At 41.6% G+C, this 23268-nt stretch overlaps 1 protein-coding gene across 3 annotated transcripts in view; it reads right to left on the reverse strand.

Annotated features, from left to right (window-relative positions):
* Positions 1 to 23268, reverse strand: part of MIDEAS (mitotic deacetylase associated SANT domain protein) — a 103396-nt gene that overhangs the window by 20494 nt on the left and 59634 nt on the right. For all 3 annotated transcript variants that reach the window (XM_073638844.1, XM_073638845.1, XM_073638843.1), the window contains exon 2: positions 1414 to 2831. In XM_073638844.1, the coding sequence (XP_073494945.1) occupies positions 1414 to 2685 (1272 nt within the window). In that variant the 5' untranslated portion in view covers positions 2686 to 2831. The remainder of the gene's footprint in view (positions 1 to 1413; positions 2832 to 23268) is intronic.

The raw sequence follows: 23268 nt of genomic DNA on the forward strand, positions 1-23268 counted from the left end.
TAGTATATGGGAGGGGAAAAACTTTTCCAGATGGGTGGTGACCATGGCGGCCATTTTGGATCCAACTTTATTTTTTTCAATGGGAAGAGGGTCATGTGACACATCAAACTTATTGAGAATTTCATAAGAAAAACAATGGTGTGCTTGGTTTTAACGTAACTTTATTCTTTCATGAGTTTTTTACAAGTTTATGACCACTTATAAAATGTGTTCAAAGTGCTGCCCATTGTGTTGGATTGTCAATGCAACCCTCTTCTCCCACTCTTGACACACTGATAGCAACACCGCAGAAGAAATGCTAGCACAGGCTTCCAGTATCCGTTGTTTCAGATGCTGCACATCTCTTATCTTGATGGTATGGTGTGGTATATGGGGTACAAAGATAGTGGGGCCATTCTTCATCAATGGAAACCTCAATGCCACTGGATATCTGAAATTTCTACATGATGATGTGTTGCCCTCTTTATGCACTGAAGATGGCACGTTCCCTGAGTTTTTCCAACAAGATGGTGCACACCACATTATGGGTGTCGGGTCCGAGCATTCCTACATGAACAGTTTCCTGGAAAGTGGATTGGTCGTCGTGGGCCAGTTGAATGGCCACCAAGGTCTCCCATTCTGACCCCCTTAGACTTTTATCTTTGGGGTCATCTGAAGGCAATTATCAATGCTGTGAAGATACGAGATGTGCAGCATCTGAAACAATGGATACTGGAAGCCTGTGCTAGCATTTCTTCTGCAGTGTTGCTATCAGTGTGTCAAGAGTGGGAGAAGAGGGTTGCATTGACAATCCAACACAATGGGCAGCACTTTGAACACATTTTATAAGTGGTCATAAACTTGTAAAAAACTCACGAAAGAATAAAGTTACGTTAAAACCAAGCACACCATTGTTTTTCTTATGAAATTCTCAATAAGTTTAATGTGTCACATGACCCTCTTCCCATTGAAAAAAAAAATAAAAGTTGGATCCAAAAAGGCCGACTTCAAAATGGCCGCCATGGTCACCACCCATCTGGAAAAGTTTTCTCCCTCCCATATACTAATGTGCCACAAACAGGAAGTTGATATCACCAACCATTCCCATTTAATTTAGGTGTATCCATATAAATGGCCCACCCTGTACATAATTTTTATTTTTTTTTATCCAAGTGGGTGCGGTTCTCAATTAACCTCCCATATATGGGGACTCTGCCCATTTGGCTAAAAAGACAATATACAGGGAAGATGAGGCGGTGTCTCAAGAACATAGAGGCGCAGAAACAAGAGAAATACAATGCCGGATTCAGGGGAACAGCGGCATTTACACCAGGTAAAAAGAAAATTACACGTTTATAGCGAGTGACAGGATTGGTATACAGACACTTAATAATGACATTATTATTTATAGATATACATTTGACCTCTACTTGCCTTAGTGTTCTCAAGATTTGGCATTTCTGCTGCTTTTTGGGCTAAGGTAAATAAATTGGCTTCTTGTGATATGCGGCGCCTTCTCCGTGTTGATTGGATCACGGTCACAGCTCCTGCCCCCGCGGGCAGTACTGGCACCATGGAGTTTTGTTCGACTGCCGGGACCTCTCTTGGTTTACCATTATGAGGTACGGATGCATTTTCTATATCATGGCGGCTGCCATGCTGGGTTTCATGTACATCTCTCGACATGAGCTGCTTGTACCTCTCCTGGGCAGCCAACTGATGAACCCCTTGTTCGTACTGGTGGTGTGGATAAGGGTTATTTGACTGGTCAACCACAGTGGGAGGTAAAGGTTCGGGTCCTTCTTTGGAAAGTCTTCGGGACCGACGTGGCAATGGTATTTGAGCTTTGGGCAGTACAGACTGCTGGCTCTGCTCTGCAAGAGCTTTCATATACTCCTCCGACGTGGGAACACGTTGTAGCTGGCTCATCACAGGTATCTTCTGCTGGGAAGCTGCATGTTGGCTTAGTGAAACACCCTGCTGCATGCTGTAGGCTGCCTGTTGCTGCTGCTGCGATGGGTAAAAACTCTCGAAAAGTTGCATTTTAGGAAGAGCAGTCTGTTTCTGCTGAGCGACATATGCAGCATTTGATTGAGCATCTGGAAAAACGTGAAATAAATTTGGCAAAGATGTTTTCTGACCCTGATGTCCAAATGCCGTTTGGAATGACTGCAAAGCAAGATGCTGATTTTGATGATGCTGTTGTTGCTGTTGCTGCTGCTGCTGTTGTTGTTGCTGTTGCTGTTGCTGCGCTTGCAAAATGGAGTTTAAATGGGCCTGCTGCCGAGCTAGTTGATGCTGCTCCAACTGTGTCTTTTGAGACATCATCTGCTGTAGAGCGTCTCCATAGATATCCATCTGGGACACCCCCACTCCCTTGTCTTGGCTTCTCTTGATAGGCTCATGATGGTTGTAGTAGGAAGGCATCAGTTGCATAGCATAACTTGCAGCATTTCGCTGCCACATATTTGTTTGCTGAGCTGCCCAGGTGGCCTCGTTCTGATCACCCACATTCCACTTTCCAGGAACTTGCTGCTGGTTAATTCTGATGCCGTCTGGTCTCTCTTGGGTGTACATGACAGCGTTCAGCATATTGTTAGGTGGAGCAGAATAAGTATTCACAGGCTGGCCTTGAGATTCATTAAAAAAAGTTATTCTTTTTCCTGTCCTTTTATTCGAAGCCTTCTGCTGAGGCTGCTGACTCATGGTAATCAAAACACATGCAAATCACAAGATTTCTCCAAAGTCATCAAATTAAAAAAAAAAAAAAAAAAGTTTTTGTAGGTTTTGATTGCGTAGATCTTCTATCACGTGATCTACTCGACTTCATCACCCATCCCGACAAACTGTATCTGCAGAACAGAAGAAAGTGATCAATCAAAATGTAATCTAGTCAACATAGAAGTAGTTTCATGTGCTGCACAGAATTCTGTGTCATTGTTAACACTTTTCTCTTGTACATTTTAGGAGGCTGGTTTTACACTTTCAACATTCACGTTCCAAGCACAGACTGCAATGTTTGGACCAATCGCAGGTCTACTGACCCCAACTCAACAGCCTCAGCCAAGAGACCCGCGGCCGGTCCATTCATTCTAAGACCTGAAACCCATAAACTGGCAAGTAGGAGTAGAGCAGCTCTCTACTGGTTGGATCCTCCACCAGTTACCAAACTAGAACTCCTAGCCAAAGGCTGTCAGGGCATGCTGGATGTTGTTGTTTTTCCACAGCTATAGAGCCACAGGTGGTAGATCAACGACCTAGAATCAGAACTTCATATTGCAATGAAGCTCACTCTTTCGGCTTTCTTACTGAACTAATGCCTTGAAGTATTGCAAGACAGTGGATGTCAATCTAAGTCGACATAAATAAGATTTAAAGAGCAAAACGTATTCATAATCAAATGCAATTTTTTTTTTTATAATAAATATATTTTAATTAACAAACAGCATGTTAATGTCAATAAGTACAATGTAATGTTAATTCACCCACTGATGGCGCTGCAAGGAAATGAAAAACCTATTGCCAGGTACCCACCACCATGTTGATTAGTAAATGTCCCAGCAGCAGGGAATGCAAAATGCTTATAACCAGAAGATCCTTATAACAAACAAGATTGTCTACAGTGGAACATGCCTGAATATAATGAGGGCACAAGAAAACCCAAAACAATTATAGTAGAACACACACACACACACACACACACACACACACACACACACACACACACACACACACACACACACACACAGTATCCCTGTAATGAGAACCCAACCTGCCGTTACCTTTATTATCTTTACCTCCCATTCAGCCATTTTTGTGGTGTTATATTTTAGATCCTGAACTTCCAGCAAGCTCTCCTTCTGTTCCTCTATACTACATTTCCCAAGAGGCAGAGCAGTATATGTCCCACCGCTCACACATGCCCACCCTCAGTGCGTGCCCACTTTACCTACCAAGCACCATCCTGAGACTCAGTCTCAGGATGGATAAATCTCTGCATACACAGTTTTTCCCTCCCAACATTCCCCTCACTTCACCTACTATGTGCTATCCTGAGACTCTGCTGCAGTCAAGGATGTTCCATACAAACTCAGTGCACTGTACGGGAGCCATGAGTCATAAAATGTATGTGTGTATTAGAATGTAATCTAGAATTCTGGAACACCAAGCACCATCCTTCTGGCCAAAGTCACAAGTAGATAAGATTACTTCTGTGTGGAGCCCACACATGTTGCCTCTAAACTTCTTCTCTCCCTTTTGCATACTTCCCCAGTCACTGTAAACTTGCAAAAGATCACAGGTCAACCCCCACCACATGACATCACCATTCAGAACACAATGCAGAGGGGGTGGCTGAGATGTTAAAAGCACAGAGTACTTTGAACAGCTCCACCACCAAATCTGCAGTCAGCAGTTGAAAGCACAGAAGGAAATCTCTACTCTGTGCTTAGATCTGACCATAGCAGGAAATAAGGAGCTGAAGGTCACATACCTACATTGTGACAGCTCAGAACATAGCAGAAGTTTCACAGCAAGTCAATGGGGCCTGGAAAGCCCCTTTAATATTAGAGAACTGACTATTATTAAAGTGTGTGCTATGCTAATGGAACATGCAGGATTCCCTTTAACCAAATTAAATACATTTAGACATCAAATATTCCTGTAGATTCTTGATTTACACCTAAAATATGCAGCTTGGAAAGGTAGCGGAGCACATCCAGCTCTGCAATATTCTGCCCTCCCATACAGGGACACCATCGCTCTGCTTACATCAGCTGTAACAGGATTCCTTCTCCTTTCTCAGCCTATTGTGGGGTGTCCAGTTACAATTATGGTCTTGAATAATATATTACCAGATCTGCTTTCCCCTCACAAATAACTAACAAAATAAAATAATTTGCTAAAATCGCCCTTGAGATATTGAAAAGACCAATTTTTATAGCAGACTCGGTCTCCATAAAACTGCCAAGAAACATTGCACTAAGTTACATTTCAATAATCTTCCATAATCTAGATGAATGTGACTTGTGTGCCGCTAACCAAGGCTATTTGCAGAACAAAATAAAAAATGAAACAGGTTTGCTACAGGAAACAGACTAAGCTGCGATAAATGTTATTAACCGTTTATGAAAAAAAAAAATTGCTGCAAATATTTCTGTACATGTGGTCATTTACAATTTTGACATACATAAGTTTTCCATGACCAGAGCTACATATATAGAGCTACAGGCTACATATGCCTGTGTGTTAAATCAGAGCAATACAGACGTGGAGACGGTATAGAGCGTGCATATGCCTTCAAAAAAAAGGAGTAGTGCACTGCTACCACCTTTAGAGGTGGCCTATCTCCTTCTTAGAGTAATGTGTCCACAAATATGAGATTTTGAATACTTCCAGCCACATTCCGACAAGACAGTGCACGTCTAGTCGGTATGTATGCAAAATGCATACTTGCAATCACGCACCCGCCTTCTCCTGGCACTGGAGGATCCTGACACCGCTCACACTGCATGCTGTGAGGATTCACAAGTCACAAATTGACTGCAGTCTTGAGTCCCAAGCCTGGACAACCCGTTTAAGTTATCCCCCAAACATAGGATGGGCAATAACTTACTGATTGCTGTGGTATCGACCACAGAGTCTCTGGAAAATAGCCTCCAGAGCCCAGGCTTGAATGGAGCAAAAGATGCACATTCTCGACCTCCGCGGCATCAGTCTATGGGACATGTCGGAAATAGCCAAGTGCCACACTGTGTTCAAAATGTGTCTCCGCAGAGCCCGGCTCCTGGATTCCAGATACTTAATCTTGGGATTAAAGAGGGTCCTAGCGGTTGGACCTCCAATGATCATTAAATTATCCCCTATTAACAAGGAAGGATGGGGGGTGGGGTAAACAGTAAAAACACAAACATGAATTTTTCAGATTTCACCTCTCTCATAAATATTTACATCCCGGTCATTGTTTAACGTGTTCATACTCTTGGAGAACATTCAGTATGGATTAGATCTATCCAGTTTCTATGGAGACCACCAAAAACACAGAAAAAGTTTAACTTCCAGGACTACGATTTAAGGATAAAGCAACAGCACAAAAGATGCATCTATTATTTATATCGTTACCAGCAGTAAATGTCCCATCAAAGCATACAATGAACAGATCACCGCGCACGTGCGGACACATCCCTCAATTATAAAGAAATAATACCCAGATTGAGCAGGGATCTTAGGACTTGTCTTTGCAAAAGGCTTCTGTTACCAACGCCCTCCCTAAACAACAAGGTAAGCCGGTTTTTAGTAGCGAGAAGTACAATTCCCTGCTCTGGGGCGAGGTACGCATCGGTGTAAAATGGGTCACAGTGCTTAGTCACATCCTTCACCCTCCGCTTTGCAAATGCTGAATCTCCAGACAGCTCCCAAATGGCTCCATCCATTACTAATTATTAATGAGGCGAGCTTGTGTGTGTCAGTCATGGATGTGAGCAAAAGGACAAACACGCTCAGTGCAACATAACAGAAGGAAACAGTCAGCATGGCCGTACAGAGGGAATCTGCTCACTCACCCCAGGCCTCACTGGTTTTTATTACAATCCATGCAGAAATGGAAACTATAAAAACAGAATAGTATTTTCATCAAATGTCCGCTGACCAACCACAGTTATGGAGGCACACCACCGGCATAGTGAAAGTCAGTATACTCCATAGCAATGAAGTGCAAACTGTGGCCGATGGGATAGTTCTACAGGCTTGGAGCAGCCCAGAGCAAAAATCAATGCTTTTACACAAGCCATAGACATGAGATAATTATCTGCAGACCACTGGAAACTCAAAAAATAAAAAAAAATGGGAAAAAGAAACAAAAAACTCTTGATCTGCTAATGGGTTTGGCCAATCGATCAGTTGACTCTCCCATACAAGGGAACACTCGTGAGCGCGCTACATGATTTGGCATGAACCAAAGAAATGGGACAGCACACGTTGGTGCACGTTCACACAGTGACCATTTAACAAACAGAACCTAAGAAAAACAAAATGAGCAAATGCCGTGTAGCAAATAAAAAAGTAACAGTAAATATATATATATATATATATATATATATATATATATATATATATATATATATAAACATAGGGGACTTTGTCGACACTATTTTGATTAAAAACAAGCGTAAAATCCATCCCACCACAACAAGGTGAACCCAATCAGGATGAACCCCAACACTTGTAGGTCACCTCGCTATGTGTCAGCAGACCTCAAAATAGATCGGGGCATGACAGTGGTTGTCGAAAATTTCCCCAGCCTGGGAAAACCCCTTTAAACCTCATCTTCTGACAGAGGTGATGTGTTGGATAAAGAATGTTATAGCACCCGGTCATTTCCGATTGGCACATATATTGTGCACGAAATTACAAAACTTTCAAGCTTCTTAAAGCGTACCTGTAATTTCATCTACGATTTTAGAACAGGCTATTAAATATAAGGAATAAACACTTTCTGTCCCTTATATAACTTGCATCCCACACTTTTTGCCTTTGCAAGCTCTCTCTTTAAATGTAGTTGTCTCTAAGCTAGTGGGTGAAGACTAATCGCTATGAAATCTACATAAACAGATGGTAGAGCAAGAATCTCTCATATCTCTATGTACTAAGTAGCAGGAGCGAAGAGGACATTTTACAACAGTGTAGCACGGTGGCTCAGTGGTTAGCACTGTTACTTTGCAGCGCTGGGGTCCTGGGTTCAAATCCCACGAAGGACAAAATCTGCAAGGAGTTTGTATGTTCTCCCTGTCCCGTTCTGTCACTGTGCTCCTCCTCCCCTCTCCATAGACTTCAATAGGCAGCTGTAAATCCTGTTTAACCAAGATGGATTTTAGCTGTTCTGCAGAGTTTAGGAAGCAGGGAAAGGAGAAGTGTTTCTAAGTGGAGAAAGAAATGCATTTCTCTTGTACGATTTACAAAATTTGCTGGATAAGTTTTGCAATAGTTTGTAAAGTGAAAGGGGAAGTAGATAAAATGTAATAATAATCCAGATTCACATCTGAAGTCTTTGAAAACTGATACAAAGTAGACAAAAAAATAGTGCACAAGTACAGTAACAGTCAATCAACACCAATCCTTGAATTTAGCTTTTTTTTTGCCTCCATGTGAGGTGATAAGGGTCCATGCACATTGCATAGGGGGAAGGGTTTTCAACGGTCTAGCATACTTACTGTGATATGTCTATAATTGTAGATAATCCTATACAAAACAGACAATATAAATACCGGGTTACTGTCATACAGGAATGTGTCCAATGAACAATGCTCATCTGACATGGCTGTAAGGGATGACGTGTGACATCCGTGAGCGCTATTAATTCACCGGCTCCTTGGTAGTTTACCCTCAAAACTTTTTTTCTTATATATTATGCACAAACTTTTCAAAGCCACAGGGTCTGAGACCATTAACACTTCATACTGCACTTTTTGATGCAGCTCTTTTTTCACAGTTCACTTGTTATATGTAAATGAAATAGATTTTAGAAAATCTCATCCGCAGCGCTAAGAACCTCTTCACACACAAAGCTACAAAATTACGTAAAGATTACAAAAACGATTAATAAGGTCTTAGCTCAAGTTTGCTGAAAAATCACAACAAAAAAATCCAACTTGTATAAAAGCAGCAAGAAGAGAAAGTAATGGGAGACCAAACTTGGGGCCCCGCAGCACCAGATAAGGGAATGTGAAGGCTCTGCAGAAAAAATATATTTGGAGTGGAGTGGGGCCCACATTTCACCTTTTGGACCAAAACCCAATCTTTTACCCTATTATGGAGACAGCTTTGCTAGGAAATCCTTAAGGGTGGGTTCACCCAATGCACCTGTGCATTGAGATTGCTGTAGTGTTGACGCAATTACATAATACAACAGCAAATAATGCACCAAGGGGGCGTTGTGTGAACCCTCCCTAAGGGCAGGTGCACATAACCGTATTTTCAGTCTGACAAAACATCAGATCACACTCGGACTAATGTTATTCTATGGGGCCGCACACATGTCCAATTATTTCCTTGGGCAGACTATAAAAACAGCAGCCTGAACGAGTTTGCTTCCGATATTCGAATCGCATTCAGCCATGGTAAATCATCGGACTGCACTCAGATGACATCTGAGGGAAGTACGATTTCCATAGACTGACAGAATGGCGAAGAAGGAGAAAATTTTTCTCCACCTTCTACGGATCCTATAGAATCGGATCACACTCCGATCAGAGAGTGTCATCAGCATAATTGAACAGATTCTCTCGCCTGAGAGAATATATAGCTGTCTACACCTGCCCTTAATGCTTCGACCCCATTTCACTAGAACTATGCTGCAATGTAGATCTGCAAAGTACTGGTTCTGACTTCCAAGTGGTTTCCAATGCAACTTCATTCAATTACATGATACTGCCATGTAGCAGCGGCACACAATAAATTTTGGCCATGTGACATGTGCCCCAGGAAAAGTCACCATGTAACCCGAACCTTAAGAATGATAACGAAAATCTCTTGTTTGCAACCAATGACATTAGAAACGTTGGGGCGCCAACACAAATACATGTCTAACCGCTGACTCACTCACTCCTGCAGTAAAGATGCTGCAAGAAACAATCCGTGCACCGCTGACCTCATTGTGCAGGTAATGGGCAGAGACTGCAAGAGCTGAATAGGAAACTTTACCCACACACATCCCGTTGGTGGCAAGAGCTTTTGTGAGCGCATGGAACGATCTCAGCTCATTTCACAATGGACAATGAAATGTGCCAATGCACTTACCATATTGTCAGGCTGACCTTGCACAGAAGCGTGGGGCACATTTGTTCAGCGCACAGCAGCAGAATTTACTTGCAGCTGCTCTCTATAATAAAAACCCATTAAATCTGCAACAATTTCAAGCAAAATACAGAAACTGCATGCTGCATCCAGAGCGGACAAGCTTACCCCGTTCCGGCTAGTAAACTTGTAATCTAGTGATTCACGATAAAATTACATTTCCATACTTATTTCTTATTGTTTTGATGTAAATTGGGATGGGCGATATCACACATTATTATGGCCCCCAGGCTCCTCAAACAATAAGCTTATAAATTGATCAACATTTATACTGTAAATTTGCTTTTACAAGCTAGGAACTTGTCAGTCAAAAAAAAAAAAAAAAAAATGTATAAGGATATAGTAATATTTTTTTCAACATGCACTTGGAAAAAGAAGGATAAGGTCTCATTCAGACATCCATTTTTTTTCACGCACCAGAACCAATTTTCAGCAGCATTTGGTCAGCTTTTATCATCAGTCATTTTCTTGTATGGGAGAAAAAAAAAATTGCAAAGTTAAAAAAGGACAGTACACGGACGACGTCAGTGTGCAGACCGTTATTGTCACAGACCCACAGACTTATATAGGTGATTCTGATCCATGACTAGGATAAAAAAAAAACAGACCCGTCGTGATTTATTTTATTTTTGATTTATTTTACAGACACGCCATCCTCAAAAAATTTATAAATAAATAAGTAAATCACCACAGACATGTGAAAAGCTCCACAGATTACAATGGGTACGTGAAAAAAACGGAATGTCTGAATGACGCATTAATCCACCAGCAATTTAATCCTATTGCAGAGTTTTTGGCGTTATCAGGAGCTGGGCAAACAGTAATTACTATATGCTTTACGGCCCATTTAGACGAGCCAATAATTTGTTAACAAGAGCTGGTAGGAACGCTCGTCCCCGGACTGGCAGCCCATATAAACAGGCTGGCAATTGCCCAACAAACGAGCAAAACCTTTGTTCATTGATTTTTAGGCTGGATTAAATTATCAGCATCACATCACCCCAATGTAAACAGGGAACGTTCTACCGATAACCAGATAGTCTATTGGCACAGAACAATCAATGATCGCCTGGTGTGCACAAAATATATGTGGGCAGATGAGACAGTTTCTGTAAGAAAGCAGCCATGTTTTTCAAATTGTACACAATCTTAAAGGGTATGAGGGCACGGTCTTTTCGTTGAGTTTTTGAATTAGAAACTCCTCATCATTAAAAGGGGGATTTGGAAAAAACGCAACAAAAAACCTCAGTACTTTCATGCACAACCACATTTTTGATGTCACCCAAAAAGTGTGCCTACATTAAAAATGAGTTCAGCAACAGATTGGCACAATACAACCATAAAGCACGACATCAGAGTTGGTTAAGCTTTATAACCCCGATCTTCGCGCCTTTTTTTTCTGGAGTCAAAATGGTTCTATTAGTGACTTTTGCGTTTGCATCTCATTTAATTTGCGGGTTTTTTTGTTGTTTTTTTAATCTAATCTTACTTGGTTTCAAGTTGATTATTTGTTTGATAATGTGGACGTGGTTTTCCTTATCCAGATGTTTAAGCTCAATTCATCTTATGTGACTTTTTGAAAGGTTAAATTCTTGAGAAATTGCACTCTAGTATCAAAGGAGATTACAAAATCTGTCTAATTTTATTTTTGCGCTGTTGAAAACTAATGTACGACTTTGAATTTTTTTGCGCAAAATTGGTAATTTTTTTTTTTTTTTGAGCATTTTTCTTTAGTCTGAATTCCCTCCTGCAGCTCATCCCTGCAACAACGTTCATACAGAAAATGCTTTGTGCAAATTGCACCAAGGTAGCTGAAAAAGCAGTGAATATGATTTGACTTTATAAAATATCAAAAATATATTTAATTCTAATAATCTGATGTCTAAGAAAAAGGGAGCACTGTTTGCTGACAGTACAGTATGAGGAGCTTTCACATTGCGATCAGACACTCTGGCTCTGTCAGAGTTTTAGGTCTGAACCACCCACAAAACACCAGACTATAATGGTGCCGACAGAGTGAACGTGCCCTCTACCGTGCATAATTTTCGAGCGTATACGCTTACTGGAGGTGGACACCCAGACGTAGTAGACTGCTGATTAAACGGATACCTTTGGTACTAGTATATGGCGCATTTAGGTTTAAATCTTCCTGATATCAAAAGTCCACCCTGGGACTGAGAAGGGACTGTCCGCTTCTCAAGGATAGTCATCTTATTTGTTGCCCTCCATTTGCCTTCTGCGGCCTCCTTCGCTCTGATCCATGTTCTGTTCCTCCCGCTTTCAAGTGGGCAACAGCAGTGACATGGGGAGTGCAGTGGTAAGCCTGCCCACGTCTCCCCCGCATTTACTATTGTAAAACACAAGGAAGACATGGTTCAGAAAAACCAACGTGCACTCAGCGAGGCCATCTTGAAATCAGGAGGAAAAGTACACCGATTGGAGTGCAGGAAGCAGCAGGAGGAAAATGGAGGACACCCGGTAAGGTGACTATATACAGTATAGGAGAAATGTATAGGTCACTTTCAGTCCCAGGGTGGAGGATCACTTTTATTACAGACTGTGCAGAATCAAATAAAATATTCATAGATTTTGAAGAACTAAAATAGTTTTGCCGATTCGGATCAAAACGCGTTGGTATTTCTGTCTTAGCAGAGGTTCACTTGATACCCGTGCCAAGCTCAGTGTTCTGCTCATTGATGAAGAATAAAGCCGAAAGAATAAATACGTCCAGCATTATATGGACCCTCACACGGGAGGGCAGAGGTCAGATCGCCAGCAAGTCAACTTGTCTCATTGCCAGGAAGAGGAATGCAGGGAGAGCAGCCAAGAGCGGAGCCCGGATGGATTGGTGTTAGACTTTGAGAAACAGCATGCTCAGTTAAAAGGGTTTTTTGAAGTTATCTTTTTTGCTTGATAAGGTTAAAAACATAAACCCAAAGTTTAGCCATCCAGCAAATATCCAGGGCTGTCTCACTCTGCTGCAGCCAATCTCTACTGACAGGTGGCAGCGGTGACCTCATAATTACAGCCCATGGGAATGCTGTAGCAAATCTCTGCTCTCAGTGCTGACAAGACTGCGGTGCCCAGTGATTGTCTGCAGAGTGGTCACCTGCAATGTAGTCATGACATCACAAAAGCAGCCTGTCAATATAGAAAAAGTGATGGAAAGACAGCGCTGGCCCGGTCCGTTTTTTTTTGTTTGTTTTTTTAACCTTGGGAAACCTATGGAATAAAAAACTAATTCTTGGAAAAGCCCCTACACGCTCCTTTCATTAAAAATGTCCTATCACTTAGCTGCTGCAGATTTTTTGGGAAGTTGCCTATTTTTGCATTTTATGAAGCAAAGTCAGATGTCCATAGTCTTAAAGTGGTTATCCTGCGCCACCAGTTTCCACATTGGAGGGTATCGCACACGTGCCCTGATCAATAGAATAGGACACGTGCACATGTCTCGGCAGATGTGCGCCCGATGCACCAATAGGTCACGGGGCCCAGTGTCATCCTAAAAGCAATTTCCTACTATCAATTAGATTGCTTGTAAGATCTTGAGCTAAAAAAAGTCATTGCTCACAATTACTGGTAATTTCCATAGAGAAATTATTAGGTGCTTTATGATGGGCTAAGGAACAAGATAAGAGGTGGACCCTATATAATATTGGAGCAAGGGCCTTCTACCACCTGTGTCCACCCCAACTCATAATATCAGCACTGCTTACTTCCCAATGTGGAGTTATGTGGCACCAGAGAGCATCAAATAATACCTTTAAATTCATTCCCGTAAATTTGTAAAATAATCCCTTTAAGTTAATTCCTGTACATTTGTAAGTGTTCCTCAAGTGCAATTAATCCAAACCAAGTGCATTTGGTTTACAGGAGAAGATAAGGGCCATGACGTGCACATTGAATCCATCAGCTGGTTTTTGCTATGTAATCTAATGTAGGGGCAGAGACCCCGATTCCAGTGATGTGTCACTTAAAGCGCTGCTTGGTTCAGTTGATAGAATCGGTTTTCTCTGCTGTAGATGAATACTGAGCTATGTATAATCCCGCCCACATCACTGATTGGCTGCTTCCGGTGTACACTGTTAGCAAGCTGTCAATCAGTGGTAGGGGAGGGGTTACACCAATTAGCCTGACTGCCTAGCATGTGCCACCTAGTCCTGCAGTGAATCTCCTGCTGAAAAAAACAAAAACACTGATTGTATTGAAACTAAAAACACACAGCCCAAAAGGTACACATCTCTGGAATCAGGGTCTCTGCCCCTACATCATGCTGCTCTCAGATTAAATAGCAAAAACCTGCTGGCAGATTCCCTTTAATGCTTTTTGGGTCCAGTTCACTCTCAGTTCATCCTTGTCACCCAATTTTAAAGTAACGCAATGCAAAAAATAAAACTAGTATTTTAGTGTAAAAATCACTTTAGAAGCTGCTTGTTGTAACATGCATATCTAATATGTACTGTCGGTTTACCAAGTTGCTGTTGCTGACTACAATCGAATCCAAAATTACCATAAATCTGCAACAGCCTAAAATTGATCAGCACATTTCATTTTTAGTTTATTTGTTGAGCAGAAATTGTAATTTTTTCTTTTGCTACAAGGGAAATGTAATTGTTTTTGTGATTTTTTCTTACAGCAGTCAGATGGAGCGTGTTGACATTTGGTGCATAACAAACAGAACCATGTCGGCATTTATCAGGTCTACATGACCCCACAATGCGTGCGGCATTCATTTCTCCTCTGTAAACATGTTCGCTTTTCTTCTCAAGTCCAACTAGAATCTAAACCAGATACCAAGGATCTATAAACAAAAAAAAGATGGTGAAAATCTGTGCGCTGCCCATAAACACTGCAATAACCATGTGATTGTATACGCACAGCGCTGGATTAAAGGGGGGTTTCATCTCCAGGACTTTAGAATTGATATCCTATGCTTAGCAAAGGTCATCACTATCAGAGTGATGGGCACCCGGCACTTCCCCTACCGCTCAATGCTTGCACTTGGTACTGCAAAACTTTCACAAGTGAGAACCTGCAGTACCGTTCCTGGCCACTAGGTAACGTACCATTGATCGGCGGGGGTGCTAGGGGTCAGCACCAATTTCAAAGTAGTTGAAAGAAAACTTTTGGGTTAAGATCTCACATTGAGATTTTGATGGTGCGTATTTTCGCTTGCAGGTACACTGAGTTATGTGCAGATTTTCCCCATAGACTTTCATTAGATGCAGAAAATGCACAGGTTAAAAAAAAACAAAACATTTAGTGTGTTTCCACACACGCAATAAAAACGCATGTTAAAAAAAGCAAGTAACCTAATTGGTGCGGAAAATCTGCAACATCAAAAACTCAGTGGGAAAGTAGCCTTAAAAGGGGTATTCCTATCTCAAGGATCCTATCCCAATATGTAGCAGGAGTAGTAGCACTATTAGCACATTCATCCAATTAGAAATGTAGTATAGTTTGTCTGATTCGCTCACCATGTCTCTTTCCTCAAGTGCAGGACACTGCAGGACCTTAGGTATCCATGGTTATGACCACAGATCTAGTGACAGCTAGTTGCTAGCGGTCGTAACTATGGATACCCAAGGTCCTGCAATGCCCTGAACTTGAGGAAAGATCTAGAAATGTAGACTAGTTCTTCTGATTTACTAACTGGAGATATTTGCTGCTGCTACATATTTGGATAGGCTCTTGGAGTTGGGAATACCCCTTTAAAGGCTTTATTCACACAACTGTATTTTTGATCAGTATTTTTATACAGAATAGGTGTCAGTCTTTTAATTACAGTTGTTCTATAAGTTACACTCCTGGTTTTGGCACATAAATACTGACGTGTGGGTGGAGGCCTCGGGCCTCCGGTTGGGGTGGGTGGAGGCCTCAGGCCTCCATCTGCTGTCACGTGTGTGTAACTCTCTCTATTTTTCCACAAAACCTAAATATTTAAGATGACAACAGTAAAAGAAAAGCGTAACAAAAAAAAAAAAAAAAAGTTTGGTAATGATATAGGCTTCTGATCCAGCCATTTTTTTTTTTTTACCAAAAGTGTCAACCAGTACTAAAATTACACACATTTAACAATGAAATCCTATTTATTGACTTGAGATTTAAAGTCAGAAAAATGGGTTTATCTTACATGTCCAAGTGCTTCAAATCAGTGTAGAACCACTTTTCACCTTTTATTATAAAGCATGTACAAATTTTGATTGGTCAGAAAGGAGTGCATTAAAATCCTAACCTGCTCCTGGAAAAGCAGTGCTACCCAGCTGCAGTTTTTTTTTTTTTGTTTGTTTGTTTTTTTTAAATAAACTGTTCACTACTTACCCTCCTCGGGTCCACCACCGAGTCTCCCCCGCTGATGCCAGAGTCTGTTATTGTCTTCGGTGCTGACATCATGTCGACAGCGCTGCAGCCAATACCTGAGCTTAGAGTGGATTGTGCCATCAACTCAGGCAGATCTGCTAAGCTCACTGATCAGCTGCAGCATCAAAGTGACGTCAGCACTGCAGACAATAAAAAGACACTAGGGAGCAACGACAGAGATTTAATGCTGGACCCGGGGAGGGCAAATAAGGCATCATTCAGACATATGGGTTTTTTTCACATACGAGAAAAACAGACCAATGACTTTGGTAAGAGTGTGGTCTGAGTGTCATCAGATAGTCTTAAATCTGGAGGAAAAAAAAATGAAATAAAAACTACTTTCCCCATGTGATGGCAGCAGAGTGCGGTCCCCTTTTTTCACAGACCCATAGACTTTGATTGCCGATTTTGATCCAACCCCCTGGTCAAAAATCGGACATGACTACGCAATTCTCAATGGACTGGCCGGTCCGTAAAAAAACTAAATCACAGACATGTGAATGGCCCCATAGACTATCACAGGTACGAGGGCTAGCCGTGAAAAAACACGGACAGCACTCTTACACGAAAATCGGACGTCTGAATAATCCCTAAAATGCATTATTTATTTTAATTGGTGGATAGGGGTTTACAAAACACCAAAGAAAAAAAAAATATTTAAAGACAACATGCCCATTATTACCCTGGATCACTAACACCACTTAGTCTACACTTCCCCTTCCCCCCCAAAAAAGGCAAAAACTTAATTTTTTAACAGCTCCCTACTGTAGTGTGTGAGCAACAACATAAAACAAGAAGCGATTAGAACCTGTGGATACATTTACATTAAACAAGTTATTGTGTAGCGCCGGAGATGGAGTTCAGTCTTGGGTATGGATCACTTTACATTTAACATCTTCTTAGGTCTTATTTCATGATGAGCGATATCTCCTTTAATCACCGAGCACACGGTTAACGCTAAAACCTGGTTACACAAGAACAATGTCTAAATGCCAAGTCATTTTGCCGTATGTGACATGTGATGCGGATTGATGTTACAGAAAAACCTCTTTGTTGTGCTTTCCAGCAGCCGTGCTCGGTGCATCACACACGTGGCATGGAGCAAGCCTGGATAATCCTCCTCCAGAGCCTCACATTTCCTCCACAATATTACTCAGTCTTCTTATACACCATTTACTTTTAAAAGAGAATTGTTAATTCCAATTTTGCAGATCCCTTTTCATACCGATAAACCAAAATCACATGCAATAAGAAAATTGCTTAAAAGCCGCACGGCAAACTAAGCCGAAGACATTCTAGTAATGGTTATGGCAAGAAGGTCTGGAGCACATGGCAAAGGCATGTGCACTGTCACTACAGCTCTGTAACGTGGTCCCTCAGGGATGCCTTAAAAGAATTTCGAGAGGTACTGTGTCTTCCTATGAAGAAATGTTCTTAGAATTGTCTTTACCTTAGAATTGTGTGATACATTGTGGGATTGAGCATGCAACAATTTTCCTGGAAATGCTTCTCCTTAACAGTATCCGTTTTGCAACAATGCGCGAACCAAGTCTTAGATACAGTGCAGAGGATTTTTTGGCAATAATGTGGTTAAAAAAAAAACAAACAAAAAAAACCCAGCTAATCTCCAGGTCATTGGGTTGCATGTACCATACAAAATCTTTTGGTGGGTGTTTCATCACAAGCCTTCATGAGAAGGGCATAACGATTTGTCAACTTCCCTTTTTCAGGATCCAGTCTAGATAAATCCACCTAATCCATAGGCCAAGGCTTCTCCATAAACACATGATACTGGCAGGTCTCCATATGCCACTCCTAAGAATCCCAGAAATGTTCAGCTTGGCCTCAAAATAGGGAAGTTTGATAAGTTTCTGCAAGGTATCTCTTCTTAGATGAAACAAAAAGGATTTTAGTTGTTGGATTCTTTTGCCCCCCCAAAATATTCCTATTGGGTTACTTATATAAATTCTTACTTTACTGGTTCACCTTTATTCTGAAAAGAAAAAGGAAAATTGTAAAAAGATACTGAAATGGACACTTTGCTAGTACCAAAAAGCTGCATTTTTTTTCTGTTAAAAAATAGTGCAATGTGTGAGATTTATTTTTCCTTGCAGATTTGAACCATCAAAGCATAGCATTATTTTTCAAATCTGAGTTTTTTGCAGCATTTTTCACTCAAAACTAGGCTGTGTGCACACGCTGCATTTTGTCGTTTTTTGCTTTTTTTGTGCGCACTTGTGTCACAAAACTTCAGGGGTTTACTGATGCCAGCAAAGTGAATGACATTAGTTAAGTCTCTTGCACACGTTGCTTCTTTTTTTTTTTTTTCTTGAGGATTCGGAGCAGAATCTGCAGCGTGTCAATTCTTTCAGCATTTTTGCTGCAGATTTCACCCATACTAATGAATGGAGAAACATCTTCAATGAATGGAGAAACATCTATTTTACGCTGCGTTTTTCCTTCCAAGAGATGCAGAAACGGTGTAGAAGTTTCTGTACCAAATACTTAACGTGTGCACGTACCCTTAAGCGGGAAAAAAAAAGGAAATAAAAAAATGCATGTAAAAAATTTTCCTGCCAAGACTGTTTTTTGGAGCAGAAAAATCTGCTGCAAAGCCTCAACGTGTGCACATAGCCATAAGATAACTGCAAAGAAGACAAAAAAAAAAGTCATACACTCAACAGGAGGCGGCCATTGTGGATGTCTATAGGATCTGTCAATCCATATCCTCTACAAAAGGGAATCTGACTGTGGTGGAAAAGCAAATTCTGCTCAGCCAGGTCCAAATACTAGGTTACGATCCAATATAAAAGCTATAAATAAAGCACGTGGGGCAATATTATCCATAAATAGATGTCTATAGCATTAATATTTTTTTTGCGCTCAATATAAACTGAAAAGGATAAGAAAGAGTCAAATACTTCTGACACTAGAAGAAACGTCTTAGATTAATAAGCCCCAGAAGAAGCAGTGTAATAAGATACGGTTGTGGCATTTCGCTGACTACTATTTCCGTTTATCTTTAGTAGGAATTGTTAGAGCAGAGCAATAATGACCAGGCTGGAGAGAGTAGAAAACGGGGGATATTGAGGGGAGGTAGGGGAAGGAACCCTACACAGGAGATGTCGTCAGTCCATCCTGTATTGTGACAATCCGACAAAATATTAGGATATTTTCCTACGTTGTACTTGAAAAGCATGAACTGGATTACAATAAAGCCATGAGCATTGGCTATAAGGGGCACCTGCTGAAGAGACCCCCACCGATGGCCTGGCCCCTGTGACTTGCAGCCATTAACAGTCCACATAAAAATTGCATAGCAAAGTTATATGGACAGAATATAGAATGACTATCACAAAACTATGCACAGATTCTGTATGGTGGACTTACTCTGCACTGCGGGGTGCTGCTACGTAGGCACTGTACAGTGCACTATTTTTCACTGGCGGACACAGGCAGAAGAGGTCCCTGTGCAAAAACAGTACATGGGCCCATTGCAGTCCAATAGTAGAGAAAAATAGGTAAAGGCAGCACTCATCGAATCTTCAGGGAAAAATCCTTTTTTGTTCAAATGCAAAACGTGGTGGAAGGCGGCATGTGGCACGATCCCCGGAGGGAGGTGAGGGGGAGAGGGGAGCAGGGGACAACCTTCCAGTGCTTCTCCGGGGGGGGGGGGGGGGATCCTGCCACATGCAAACCGCCACCATGTTTTGGATTTGAAAATAAAGGAGTTTTCCATGAAGATTCGGTGAGTGCTGCCTTTACCTATTTTTCTCTACTATTGAACATAAACTTGGCTATCAGCACCACCAGACGAATCTCCAAGCACATGAGCTGAGAAGAATACAGGTGTCTGCAGAGAGTGATGAAGGGTGTGGTGCCGTAGCACTTCTCTCACCCTGAACTGACCTTTGCAGTCCAATACCTCATCGTAATCCAATTCCACCAGCTTTTAAAGTAGAACTGGACCACCTTACCCCTTAGGTTTAGCCTGCGGCAGCACAAAGATGCACCAATTATATGTCCGCCCCTGGTCACACAGCGGGGGGCCGCACGACGCCCCCCAGATACAGCGAGACGCCACACGTAGCCATCTATACACAGCGGGAGGCCACACGGCGCACCCCAGATACAGCGGTAGACCGCACATAGCCATCTATACACAGCGGGAGGCAGCACAGCGGGCCTCCCAGAGACAGCGGGAGGCCGCACGCAGTCATGCACACACATAAAAATATACTGACATATACATACACGCATAAACACATTTGAAACACAAAAATACATATAAACAGACATCACACAATGATATCTGCCTACACACACACTCACACACCATTCCCCGGCTTGGCTCCAGTCGTCCAGCTCCTCTCCGATGCAGCAGTGCAGGGCGCACACTGCGTGATGTCATGCTAGCAGACACGGCTGCGCACAGGGCAGTGTCCCCTAGCTGTAACGCGGCCAGCCCAGCACACAGGGAAGTTAACAGGTGCAGTGTTGGCCCGGCCTAAGAAGAAGAAGCAGGGACCCTGCGCAGCTGCTGGGGGAGCGGTCCTGGGGCCCCCCCCGCCTCTGCCTGCCGGTATGTGCCACAGATATTATAATGAGGGCAATATGGGCTGGCCATGGAAACCCCCGGAGCATCGGGCGGTAGCCCAGATTGCCCTCATTATAATCCGCCTATGTATACACATTAGATAGCGGTTGACCGAATTATTGTTTTGCAAACTGCCATCTCTCCTAATTCCTAAAATACACAGTGGTAAACTCAACATGGAAAAAAAAAAAAAAAAAAATCCATGTGAACAGATGTATTTTCTCCAAGAAACATTTTTTTTTTTCACAAATAATTTCACGTTCTTTTTTTGCGCTCTCTGCGAGTACAAAGGTTTTTATGCACATCATCTGAACAGCCCCGAAGAGACATAGTCATTAATAATATTAAATTCAGTATTACAAAAGGTCGTTAATTTAATGTCTTCAGACGGACTACAGCTTTATGCAAACTAATCATTTCATTAGCAGGAGCTGACTTACAGTTTAACAATCTACCTATGTTGCAAAAGTACATGTGACACCCAACACCTCATATTTCAAGTTCTTCAAAGCCAACGAGAGGGTGGAGAAAACATAATAAAAGGGTTGCTCCACTTTAACATAGTAAAAATAAAAAAAATAAAACACACGGCATGTGCTAGATTGATTGGAATCTTCTAAAAGTTTTTTTTTTCTGCACCAGCAAAGTCATGATGATAAATTAAAAAAAAATATATATGGTCATAGTATAAGAGTGCTCTGCAAACAAATACCAGATTTCTTGTAAGAACATGTTTCAGTTCTTGATTTCATAAAAGTATGATGGGGTTTGTATGGCCGGGCGACAAATCTCCTAAGCCAGAGATTTGCATACCCATTTCAAAGGAACCCCAACAGCTGTGTCTTCAGATCTTCCCATTGAGAAATCATTAAATTATTCGTTTAGTGAGATTAATTCAAATCAGCGGTGAAACTTTTAAAAAGACACTGCAAACATTATTTGGAAGAACCGTAAGGGCCTGTGCACATATTCCAGATTTGGCGCCTTTTTTTTTTCTGCGCAGATTTGTCAAAAAAACTAAAGGGTTTCCTGATTCCAGCAAAGTGAATGAGGATCCAGAAGTCTCATGCACACGTTGCTTATTTGTGTCTTGCAGATTTAAATCTGCAGAGGGTCAATTCTTTCAGCTGTTTTGCTACAGATTTCACCCATACTAATAAGTAAGGAAAAATCTTCACCAAGAATGCAAGTAAAAAAAATAAAATAAAATAAAATAAAATAAAAAAACTATTTTACGCTGCATTTTTCCTGCCAAGAGATGCAGAAATTTCTGCATCAAATATCCTTAGGCGAGTTTTTTATGCTGCATGGTTTAGAAGAAAAAAAATGCAAGTTACCCATTTTACTTAATGGGAGCAGGAAATCTGCAACATGAAAAACTCACCAAAAGCACATTGTGGGAACATAGCCTAAGAGTTCGTGCACATGTTCTGCACTTGCAGCAGACAGTAATGACCCAAAAATGTGTCTCTTGGCAAGAAAACGCTGCATCAAGTTCTTTTTTATGCGTTTTTTTTCCCCCATTCATTCGAATGAATGAAAAACACTGAAAGGCCATGTTCACACACACGCTCAGCATTTAGTCAGTATTTCACATCAGTATTTGAAAGTCAAAACCAGAAGTGGGTGAAAAATACAGAAGTGGTGACATGTTTCTAATATACTTTTCCTCTCCTGATTTACGGATGTAAAATACTGACCAAATACTGAACATGTGAACGTGGCCTAAGGCTATGTGCCCACGATGCAGAAATGCTGCATATTTTTTTTCACTTCTCCATGGCAGGAAAAACGCATGCGGATTTTATATGCATTTTTCCTGCCAGGGACAAGCGGATGTGAAGCGTTCTTCACATGCATTTCTGCATGCGGGTTATCAAGCGCTTTTCCAAGCGATTTTAGCATCACTTGGAAAGTGCTTGACAACTTGGTCACACTATATAAATCCATGCAACCGGCATGGATTTATAGTAGTGTGACCAAGTTAGTTAAAAAAAAAAAAAAAAGTTTATACTCACCTTCCGTTGTCCTCCCGGTGTTATCTCCGCCGCGTCCGGTCTCTTGCACTGCTCGCGGTGGTGTGAAGGACCTGCGGTGACGTCATTCAGTCATGTGTCAGGTCACATGACTCAATGACATCATGGCAGGTCCTTCACAACAGCGCGAGCAATTGATTTCAGGACCACGGGGGAAAAGAAGGAGGTTGGGACATCTCTGTGTTTATATACCTATGGGACGGCTTGTGCCAGCCGTCCCTTTTACTTTATTGGTCCCGTCGGAGACTTCCTATTTCTCTCTGGCCAGTAAAGGGCGGCAGAAGGGACCACCAATCACCACGGCCTGGGGAGGGGCACTTTCCTTAATTAGTGCAGTGCCTGCCAAACTTCTTACAATTCCAGAAAACTGGATGTGATTTATAGAAATCTTATGTCAACTGTGGGTTTTTTTTCCTTCCTTTTTTTAAGGCTGCGGCAGGTTTCAGA

This window comes from Phyllobates terribilis, unplaced genomic scaffold, assembly GCF_046119375.1.
Source record: "Phyllobates terribilis strain yellow unplaced genomic scaffold, ASM4611937v1 Scaffold_7__3_contigs__length_470593459, whole genome shotgun sequence".
Classification (NCBI taxonomy): Eukaryota; Metazoa; Chordata; class Amphibia; order Anura; family Dendrobatidae; genus Phyllobates; species Phyllobates terribilis.